Source organism: Oncorhynchus mykiss, chromosome 10, assembly GCF_057628025.1.
Source record: "Oncorhynchus mykiss isolate SJ-2025 chromosome 10, ASM5762802v1, whole genome shotgun sequence".
Taxonomy (NCBI): domain Eukaryota; kingdom Metazoa; phylum Chordata; class Actinopteri; order Salmoniformes; family Salmonidae; genus Oncorhynchus; species Oncorhynchus mykiss.
Genome location: NC_143031.1, coordinates 30,161,646 through 30,172,603, shown reverse-complemented (window position 1 = coordinate 30,172,603; position 10,958 = coordinate 30,161,646). Strand labels below are relative to the sequence as shown.

The following is a 10,958-nucleotide window of genomic DNA, read 5'->3' as shown; positions in this document are numbered from 1 at the left end:
TGTAGTGGTGTGCAGATGAGGGTGGTCATCTATTTTAATACATCCATTGAGAATATACACCATCAAAAATAAATCCATTATTAATTAGTTTAGGCAGGTCCTAAGAAACATAAGACTAATGTATTTTCAAAAGAATAGAATGGCATATTGAGTTTAATGACTTTATTGATCTATGCAGCCTATATGACTGTGGCATGCACATGAAATCAGTTATTTTGTTAAAAAGACTAGACACACAGTCAACACACATATTTTACAGTAGGCTTAGAATTTTATGAAATACAAATATTTTTTCTACACAACTTGCATTATGGCAACAACATGTGGAACCCATCATATAAAAAAGTGAGATTTTGAAACAGAGCCCAAGGCAAGCCCATGCTTTTTAATCCACGTTTCATCTCTTTCCAACCCTCACTCTGCTTTGTTAGGGAGCAGGCATAGGGTCTTACTCTGAATGTATCTTCATATTTTTCAAAAGCATTTGAACACCCTCTGATCAGTGCTAATAAATGAGCCAAATAGACAAGATGATAATGATATCCAAACAGAGATTCAGTGGAAAAAAAACTGTGACATTGATTTATCAATACACCAAGCTTGTCTCAAAGCAGAGCAAAACGGGGCTGAAATAGTTGACCACACACAGGTAGTTTATTGCTTCTATCAAATGTATTATAAAAATTGGATGACTTTGGGGTTTCAGTAAGCAACAATTGAATGCCTTCAACTACATTAGCCTTCTTTATTCCAATATTTTTTGTCATTCAGTGATATTTATTCCCACATTAATTCTTTATGGATCCACCCACTTGTGGTTAAGAAAACAGTGCATGTGGTGGGTTCTGCAAAGAGATGGGTGATGATAGTAGTATGTGATGGGTGATGATCGTAGTATGTGATGGGTCATGATAGTAGTATGAGATGGGTGATGATAGTAGGATGATAGTAGTAAAGGGAGCTGCCTAGCAACCATCAAGAGCTTAAGAATGTAGGCATAAAGGCTACATTTAAGTGATAATGCCCGAGAAGCCGATGTTTGGAGGATATATTCGTTGAGGGCCAGTGTTGTGCCAAAAATCTCCCCCCTACCAGAATCCCCCCCCACATGAACGTGCACGCACTCAATTCTCCATTGCTGCGACTTGCTTGCTAGTTGAGATTTCTGCTCTTCACTCCGTTGTCAGTTTAGCCTACATTTCACTGATCTTAGTAGCAGACAGCATTTTTTATTTGTGTCCTTCAAGGCAGCTGTCAATGATCATGTTAGGCTGCATTTCATTAGATTTTTTATGGCAGTTCGATCACGGGGGAGGCACTAGTAATGACTGCATTTTTCAGTTTGGCTATTTGTTTCAAGTGTATTAGTCTATAAATAAATATCTTTGGCAAAATTTGTCATCTCTCCCATGTCTTATTCAACTAGTACTTGTTCTGAAATGTTTATTGCTTGCCTACATTTTACTCCCTCCTATGTTTAATATAACACGCATACATGAATTATTAATTTCGGGTTGCCTATCCTGATGTGAAGTTTGTTCTATAGAAAGTATTTGACTCTGATGTGTGCCACAGAAAGTATTTGACTCTAGTGACAAAATTAAGGAAATTAGAATGGGGGTAGGATTTCGGCACGGCCATTTTCTTGTGTGCCGAAACTGGGTAGCCATTTGATTAGATGTTCAGTAGTCTTAATGACAAAGCAAAAACAGGCTGTTAGAAATGTCTAAAAACTGAAAACTAGTATTCAGACCCTTTACTCAGTACCTTGCTGAAGCACTTTTGGCTGCGATGACAGCCTCAAGTCTTCTTGAGTATGACACTACAAGCTTGGCACACCTGTATTTGGGGGTTTCTCCCATTAATATCTGCAGATCCTCTCAACCTCTGTCGGATGGGGAGCGTCGCTGCACAGCTATTTTCAGGTCTCTCCAGAGATGTTCGATTGGGTATAAGTCCTGGCTCTGGCTGGTCCACTCAAGGGCATTCAGAGACCTGTCCCGCCACTCCTGCATTGTCTTGGCTGTGTGCTTATGGTCATTGTTCTGTTGGAAGGTGAACCTTTACCCCAGTCTGAGGTCCTGAGCGCTCTGGAAAGGATTTTCATCAAGGATCTCTCTATACTTTGCTCCGTTCATCTTTGCCTCGATCCTGACTAGTCTACCAGTCTCTGCCGCTGAAAAACATACCCACAGCATGATGCTGCTACCATCATGCTTTACCGTAGGGATGGTGCCAGGTTTCCTCCAGACGTGAAGCTTGGCATTCAAGCCAAAGACATCAATCTTGGTTTCATCAGACCAGAGAATGTTGTTTCTCATGGTCTGAGAGTCCTTTAGGTGCCTTTCGGCAAACTCCAAGCAGTCTGTCCTATGTATTTTACTGAGGAGTGGCTTTGTCTGGCCACTCTACAATAAAGGCCTGATTGGAGTGCATAGGGAGTTCAGTCCCAGGGCTGTGAGCGTTGTGGTGAGCTTAAAAGGGCACTATGGTATTGAAGGTCAAGCTGTAGTTGCTAAAAATATGCATTCCTCTTGTCCAGATGGGTGAGGTCGGTGTGCAGTGCAATGGCGTCGTCCGTGGATCTGTCAGGGATCTTGAGAATTGAAGAAAATTTGGCAGGTGCACAGTGCACTGTTCGGATGCTGTTATTATTTCGGATAAACGTGAGAAGATAATCTGCTTTTTAAAGTGATTTGTTTGACAATCAGACGAAAACGTCATGACTGGTTGTGTTCATGGCACATTCAAAGGGAATACAGTTTTACAGTTAAATTACATGTCTTTACTATAAAAGCCTCAGACTGGCCTATGCCTGGGGCCTCCAAATCAAGTACACCACTATAAAGTAGCCAATGTCATCTTTCTTGATTATATGAGCCCGGTTTATACCTGGTTCTAACATGCGTCCGTTGTCTTGCTCTTGTCCACATTCTAACAGCATACTTAAATGATTATCGATATATCAATGACTCATTCTGGCCAGTTCGGTGAACTGTCTCAATGAAAACGCTACATAAATAAGCATTTTCAAAGTTCAGTGATAGGTCACAGAATAATATCCCTGTTGCTATTGATGATTCAACCCCTGCCTTGCTCAAATCTCTCAAGAGCGATAGTGTCTGAACTGAACCCAGAAAGCGGTCGGTCAGTACCCCCCACTGTGCTCTCTTTAAAGAACTCCTGCCAGACAAATCAAAGCCAGTGTGACCTGCAGATTTCTCGATTTCACAGCTTGCTCTGGCTACGTGACTTCCTGTCGCTATTTTACACCGGATCGCTTTGATACAGTAGGAAAGCGGTCAAAGCACTGAATGAAATTGGTGCAATCACCGCTTTGTATACCAGTGGTCGCGGTTAAAACGGCAATGTGAGGCACAAGGAGTGTAGGCCTATGTACTGTATAGCCTCCTGAATCAAATCAAATTGATTTATATCGCCCTTCTTACATCAGCTGATATCTCAAAGTGCTATACAGAAACCCAGCCTAAAACTCCAAACAGCAAGCAATGCAGGTGTAGAAGCACGATTAATCATGGATTGATTTGACTTCCTAACTAGGTCCAATTGCAGAATCTGTTACAATTAGGTTTCTGTTCCTGATTGATGCGGAGATGAGGTGCTACCTAAAAATCAATGACTGTGTGATGATGATGTAGGTAAAGCTTTATTTCACACACAGTACTGTTGAAATTAAATCTCAGGGACTCAAATGGGGGAGAAAAAAAAAACTTGCAATGCTGTCTGATCTAAATAAATAATTCAAGCACTCAGGGGGTACCCCATGCAGATTTGTAGGGCAATGAGCAGACAGGTATATGGTTTGGAGACAAACATAAGGTGGAAGAATGTCTAATTTCCTCCATCGGTTCTCATTGAGTAAAAGGTTGTGAGCATATGTATTTCAAATACTCATATTTGCAAGTTCTGTACGACTCATCAAATAGGAGAAACGGCATTTGGGCATCAAAAGAACAGGACATCCATAAAACACATTTCTAAGCATAAATTAGAACTTTATTTTATTATTACAATATTACAAAAAGAGTAGCACAACTCACTCTCTCACCTTTTTATCTTTCGTACAGCCACAGAGTGACATGTAAAAGAGACTTATCAAGCCTTCCTGGATTTCACAGCAACAGTAAAGGAAACAAAGACACATTTTTTTTTTAAACAACAAGAAAATCAAGTATAATAAACAAGTCACAACTGAAGCTTTGAAACTGGGGGGGAAATGGTTTGTTTACAGCCCAGTAACTACACATACAGGGCCTTGCAGAAGTATTCAGACCCCTTGGATTTCTTCACATTTTGTGTTACAAAGTGGGATTAAAATGGATTTGTCCTGTTTTTTCTTCCAACAATCTACTCAAAATTCTCTGTGGTGCCAAAGTGGAAGAAAAATTAAGCCCCTTTGCTCAGGCAAGCCTAAATTAGTTCAGGATAAAAAATGTGGCTTTAAAAAAAAAAAAATCACATCATTACATGACTCACTGTGTGAAATACTAGGGGTTGACATGATTTTTAAATGACTAACCCCTCCACTTTCCCTCATACACACACAGTGCCTTTGGAAAGTATTCAGACCCCATCGACTTTTTCCATATTTTGTTACGTTACAGCCTTATTCTAAAGTGGATTAAATCAAAACAATTCCCCAGCAATCGAGACACAATACACCATAATGACGACGCGAAAACAGGCTTGTAGACATGGTTCCACATTTATTACAAATAAAAAACAGAAATACCTTATTTACATAAGTATTCAGACCTTTTGCTATGAGCTCAGGTGCATCCGGTTTCCATTGATTATCCTTGAGATGTTTCTACAACTTGATTAGTCCACCTGTGGTAAATTCAAATGATTGGAAAGGCACACATCTGCCTATATAAGGTCCCAGAGTTGACAGTGCAAAAATCAAGCCATCTGGTCGAAGGAATTGTCCGTAGAGCTCCGAGACAGGATTGTGTCGAGGCACAGATCTGAGGAAGAGTACCAAAAAATGTCTGCAGCATTGAAGGTCCAATCGGGGGAGAAGGGGCTTTGGTCAGGGAGGTGACCAAGAACCCGATGGTCACTCTGACAGAGCTAGAGTTCCTCTGTGGAGATGGGAGGACCTTCCAGAAGGACAAACATCTCTGCAGCACTCCACCAATCAGGCCTTTATGGTAGAGTGGTCAGACTGAAGTCGTTCCTCAGTAAAAGGCACATGACAGCCCACTTGGAGTTTGCCAAAAGGCACCTAAAGGACTCTCAGACCATTAGAAAGAAAATTCTCTGGTCTATTCTCTGGTCTGATGAAACCAAGATTGAACTCTTTGGCCTGAATACCAAGCGTCACGTCTGGAAGAAACTTGGTAACATTCCTACGGTGAAGCATGGTGGTGGCAGCATCATGCTGTGGGGATGTTTTCAGTGGCCCAGTCAGAGCCCAGATTTGAACATCTCTGAAGAGATCTGAAAATAGCTGTGCAGCAATGCTCCCCATCCAACCTGACAGAGAGGATCTGCAGAGAAGAATGGGAGAAATTCCCCAAATACAGGTGTGCCAAGCTTGTAGTGTCATATCCAAGAAGTCTCAATGCTGTAATCACTGACAAAGGTGCTTCAACAAAGTACTGAGTAAAGGGTCTGAATACTTACGTAAATGTGATATCCATTTTTTAAATTTTAAATGAGTGAAAATGTCTAAAAACACTGTTTTTGCTTTGGCATTATGGGGTAGTGTGTGTACATTGATGAGGTGGAAAACATTTGTTTTAATCAATTTTAGAATAAGGCTGTAAAGTAACAAAATGTGGAAAAAGTCAAGGGTTCTGAATATATTTTGTAAGGTCCCTCAGTCAAGTATTGAATTTCAAGCACAGATTCAACTAAAAAGAGCAGGGAGCTTTTCGAAAGCCTCACAAACAAGGACAGTAATTGGTAGATGGGTAACAATAACAAAATCAGACATTGTATATCTCGCTAAGCATGGTAAAGTTAATGATTATGGATTAAACCACCCAGACACATCAAATATACAGTGAACCTTTAAACCGAGCTGCAGGACAGGAATGAAACTGCTCAGGGATGTTACCATGAGGCCATTAGTGATTTAAAAAAAAAGTTTGATAGCTGTGATGGGAGAAAACTGACGATGGATCAATAACTTTGTAGTGATGCCACAATGACTTAAAAGACAGAGTGAAAATAATACAAATATACTGAATAGAAATATTGCGAAACATTCATCTTGTGTGCGCACCAAGGCAAAGCAAAAAAGCTGAAGAAAAAAAACAACACAGCAAAGAATATACTCGTTGGCCTAAATGCAAAGTCTTATGTTTGGGGCAAATCCAACAGCACAGCGCTGAGTAATTGCCTCCTTATTTTCAAGCATGGTGGTGGCTGCATCATGGTATGGGTATGGTTGTCATCAGTGAATATTGGGGAATTTTTCAGGATGAAAAGAAATGGGATGGAGCCAAGCACAGGCAAAATCCTGGAGGAAAACCTACTTCAGTCTGCTTTACACCAGATACTGGGAGAGGAATTCACCTTTAAGCAGGACAATAACTTACAACAATAGCTCGTGTACATTTGGCCTGTTTACCAAGACGACAGAGAATGTTCCTGAGTGGGCAAGTTACAGTTTTGACTTAAATATGACTGAAAATCTATGAAAAAGACTAAAATTGCTGTCTAGCCATGATCCCCAACATCTTGACAGAGATTGAAGAATTATGAAAAGAATAATGGGCTAATTAAGCAATAAGGCACCTTGGGGTTTTGTGGTATATTGCCAATATACCACGGCTAAGGGCTGTTCTCAACCACGACACAACGCGGAGCGCCTGGATACAGCCCTTAGCCGTGGTATATTGGCAATATCACACAAAACCCCAAGGTGCCTTATTGCCATTATAAACTGGTTACCAGTGTAATTAGAGCAGTAAAAAAATGTTTGGGTCATTCCCGTGGTATACAGTGTGATATACCACAGCTTTCAGACAATCATCATTCAGGGCTCTAACCACCAGTTTATAATATTGCACAATATAGGTGTAAACCTCAGAGACCTACCCAAGAAGACTCACAGCTGTAATCGCTGCGAAGGTGTTTCTAACATGTATTGACTCAGGGAGATGAATACTTATGCCACGACTATATTTGAGTCATTTCATTTCTATTCATCTTAAACTTTGACAGAGTATTTTGCATAGATTGTTGCAAAAAAATGAACAATTGAATCCATTTTAATCCCACTTTGTAACACAATCAAATTTGAAGAAATCCAAGGAGAATGAACACTTTTGCAAGGCCCTGTAGGATTAAAATATAATTACAAAATATAACTACATTTCTTGTTTTCGTAATTAAGAAGAATCTCTAAAGGAATTGCCTTTCCTATTCAACAAAAACTCCCATAAAAATAAAAGGCAAATTAACAAACAGAAATTGCGGGTCCTCTGTATGTATCCTTGCAATCGTCATTCTCATAATCATCATTTTGGGTTTTCGTTATAACCATGCATGTTTTCAAAGGAAAGTCCAAGGACCAAATACTTAAGGCTTTTTAAGGGCTGTTAGGGAAGGAGGCGAACAGAAAGTGGAGGTCAGTGTGTCCACCACGCTCACGTACAGACACACACTCACATCTGCATACATACAAAACGCACATGCACACACGTCTATAGTCAACCTGCATCAGCAGGCATCATTCTCACACAATCATTACACTTTAAAAAGTTACAGTAGTATAGTAGGTAAGCCAGTGTAAAATAAAATAAACAACGCATTTGCTGTTTCACTTAAGTTAGTCAATTTCCTTTAACCTCCAAGTGATCTTGCAAGTGATCAATTTGGTATTTTCAGCAGACTTCATACCAGAATCAGTAGCAACTAAGTTAGCTTTAGTGATTAAAAACAAAATACACTCAGGATCAAAACTCTAATTTGGTTCATAGTTAGTTTCTAAAATAACATTATATTAGTAACAATTCTATTTATTTCACTCCAGTAGATAGGTTTAGTCCTGCTAACTAGCTCACTGCCTTCACTAAACAACTGCCAAACAGAACATCGCATTTCAACAATTCAAGTAGTTGTTTTCGGGTTCACGAAAAATGATAGGAAACATAAAATGACATCTTTTAAAATACGTTTTCCTTGTCAATTATGTGACTTTGGCCATTTAAGGCTTCAGACAGAATTAATTATTTGTTTCACTCCATTAAAATAAAAATATATTAATCCACAATCATGTTGCCAATCTCAATTGGCACTGGTGACAAATGGTTTGTAACAGACACCTGAATTCATTGCAGCATTTTGAGCAAGAGCGAGTTGGTCAGCTCCCCCAGTCAGTCCAGTATGTTGCTCCCTGCTGGATCTAGATGTCTACACTGTCTATACAGTATATATCTATGCTCTGTACAAACATCAACCTGATTAGATTAGATACTTTGATGATAGCGAGGAATCAACCTTGACCAGTGACCTGATTCAGAAAACAGTCCTATTTCACAAATAAATACATTTCTAAAGAAAGAAAAAGCCTCTTTGTACATGTGTCTCCATCTGTCCTTTGTAGTGTCCAGTGACTGATAGTTTCAGTTTCACACTGAACCATTCATTATCTCGTCTGCAAGGTGATTTCAAGAGGTTTTTAATCTTGATGTCACTACGAGTTTCAGAAGTAAACGCAAAAAGGGAACATTAGCCACTTGTCCAAAAAAACTAATCGCAGAGGAGAAATCCCCACACGACTCAGTAAAAACAAACAAATGAATGTTTTTTTCTTTCTTCCATGAAGCGTCAATGAGTTTTCATCCATCCTCTGCAGAAATTGAAGGAAGGACAGATCTGAAGTAAAAATAACTCTGTATCCTTAGATCCAGGCACACTGATAGACAGGTAGGATGGAAAAAAGGTAGGGAATGATGACAATCACATACATAAGAAACGCTCTCTAGAGGGTGCCTAGTGAAAGCACTCATTTACAAAATCAACTGATCACTTGCAAGATAGACTCCAAGAAAAAGAAAAACCAACGCTGCTCTTTATTATATATTAATTTGTCCTCTTTTTAATGTTAGCAGAAATTTTTACTTAATTTATTAATTTAATTATATTTCATATTTTTCCTTTAAGACTAAAATAAGGTTTTCGATAACTGCTGTGTAGACAAGACCGGCCGTAGCTTATCTTATCTGTACCCTGGGTGCTGGATGTGAGCGGTTCTGCCGTCCCCGGGGCCAACCTCGGGCCCCACCCTGTTCATGGGAGGCCTGTGCATCTTTCCAATCAGCCCCAGATTGTGATCTCGGAAGCAGGGCGTCTGGAAGTCCCCGCCCAAGTAATCTGCTGTTTGCACCAGACTAGTCTGGCCGGAGGAGGAGGAGCTCGCCCCGGGCCTGTAATGGCCTCCCCCAGGGGGCCCACCGCAGTCTAGGGTGGTGGAGCCCCCTGGGGGCCCACCATGGAATGGCATGGACAGGTCCTGAGACCCGGAGCTGTCGCTGTTGGGCGTTGGCAGGATACTGCTGTTCCACACAGCGTGTTGTTGGAAATAGTGGCCACCACTGGTGTAGTGGGCCAGTGGACCCCCAGGCATGCCATTATTGTTGTTGTTGGGGGGAGAGGGGGTGGGCTTCTCTATAGGAGGCTTCAGGCTGTATGGCTGGCCCACACACAGCTCTGGGGGGTAGCCCATGTGAGAGGGGTGCTTGCAGGGGTGGCCCCCGCCATCCTGCTGCATGTGCTGTAGATGAGCCAACTGCTGCTGGTTCCAGCGCATCTGCTGTTGGTGATTATGTTGTTGATGCTGTTGTTGATGCTGTTGTTGCTGCTGCTGTTTGATATCATTGTGGTAAACAGGCATCATGTTAGAAGCAGCCATGTTGTTTTGGGGGTGAGAGGGGGCAGCAGCCTTGTTCGCAGGACACATGATGCAGTTGGGGTGTGGGGGCAGCCCGGGGGGACAGACGTTTGGGTGTGGGTGGCTGTGCATGGACAACCTGGAGCTGGCGTTGATGAGGAGGTTGCGGCTGATGGGGCTGGGGTTTGCGATCTGGCCCTCGCACATTGAGGTGGCCCCAGCCCCCTGAGCCCGGGCTTGGCAGAACTGGTTGATCTGGTGCACGATGCTGCTCAGGTCTGGCTGGCGGCCCTGGTTCAGGCCGGCGGCCATGGACAGAGGAATTGTTGAGGTAGAGACGGTCACGTTAGGCGGCGCGTCGGCGTCTGGCAGCTTTCGGCCCCCCTGAAGGCCGGGAGGAGGCTGCCCCTGCTGCTGAAGGTTCTGTTGCTGCTGCTGCTGGAGCAGGAGGGTGGGGCCAGAGGGAGGCTGGGGGTGGCCCAGGGCTGGGGGGTGGGACAGAGTCTGGGCCCTGGGCAAACTCTGCTCTGGGTGCTGCTGGGGCATGGAGGGTGGGTGTCTGAGGACCTGGCACTGACCCTGCTGCTGGGGGTGAGTCTGTTGTAGAGTCTGAGGGTGAGTCTGGCTCCCAGGGTGAGGGTTCAGGCTCTGCCGGGGCATGCCCTGGCCTTGGGAAGGGGGGTGGTGTAGGTTTAAAGTGCTGGCCGAGGCGGCTGCTGCTGCGTATGGCCCTCCGGGGCCAGGGGGGTTCATGATGACCTCGGAGGGTTGCAGGCGTACCCGGCTGCCATCAAAGTCTTTGAGGATGCCCTTGATGACGGGCATCTTGATGATGGCAAGGAGGCCGGCCTTGGAGCTGGCCTGAGAGGGGGGGTAGGGGCTGTAACGCTGGCAAGAGGTATCCAGCCCGTTGACTGTGCGGCGCACGTGGTTCCTCTGGGGGACCTTGACGCTGTTGGGGAAGATCTTAATGGTCAGGGGGTTGTTGGCAACCTTCTTAGCATAAGCATCCAATTCTGCAGGGGTTGGATATTGAGCAGATCTCATCCTCTGTGTAGTGTCCCCTGGGGTGACAGACAGAGACAGAGAG

At 43.0% G+C, this 10,958-nt stretch overlaps 1 protein-coding gene across 2 annotated transcripts in view; it reads right to left on the bottom strand.

Annotated features, from left to right (window-relative positions):
* Positions 1–9,049: 9,049 nt before the first annotated feature.
* The window catches only part of LOC110533619 (protein FAM222B), a 59,359-nt gene continuing 57,450 nt past the window's right edge, over positions 9,050–10,958 (bottom strand). For both annotated transcript variants that reach the window (XM_021618019.3, XM_021618018.3), the window contains exon 3: positions 9,050–10,932. In XM_021618019.3, the coding sequence (XP_021473694.3) occupies positions 9,197–10,932 (1,736 nt within the window). In that variant the 3' untranslated portion in view covers positions 9,050–9,196. The remainder of the gene's footprint in view (positions 10,933–10,958) is intronic.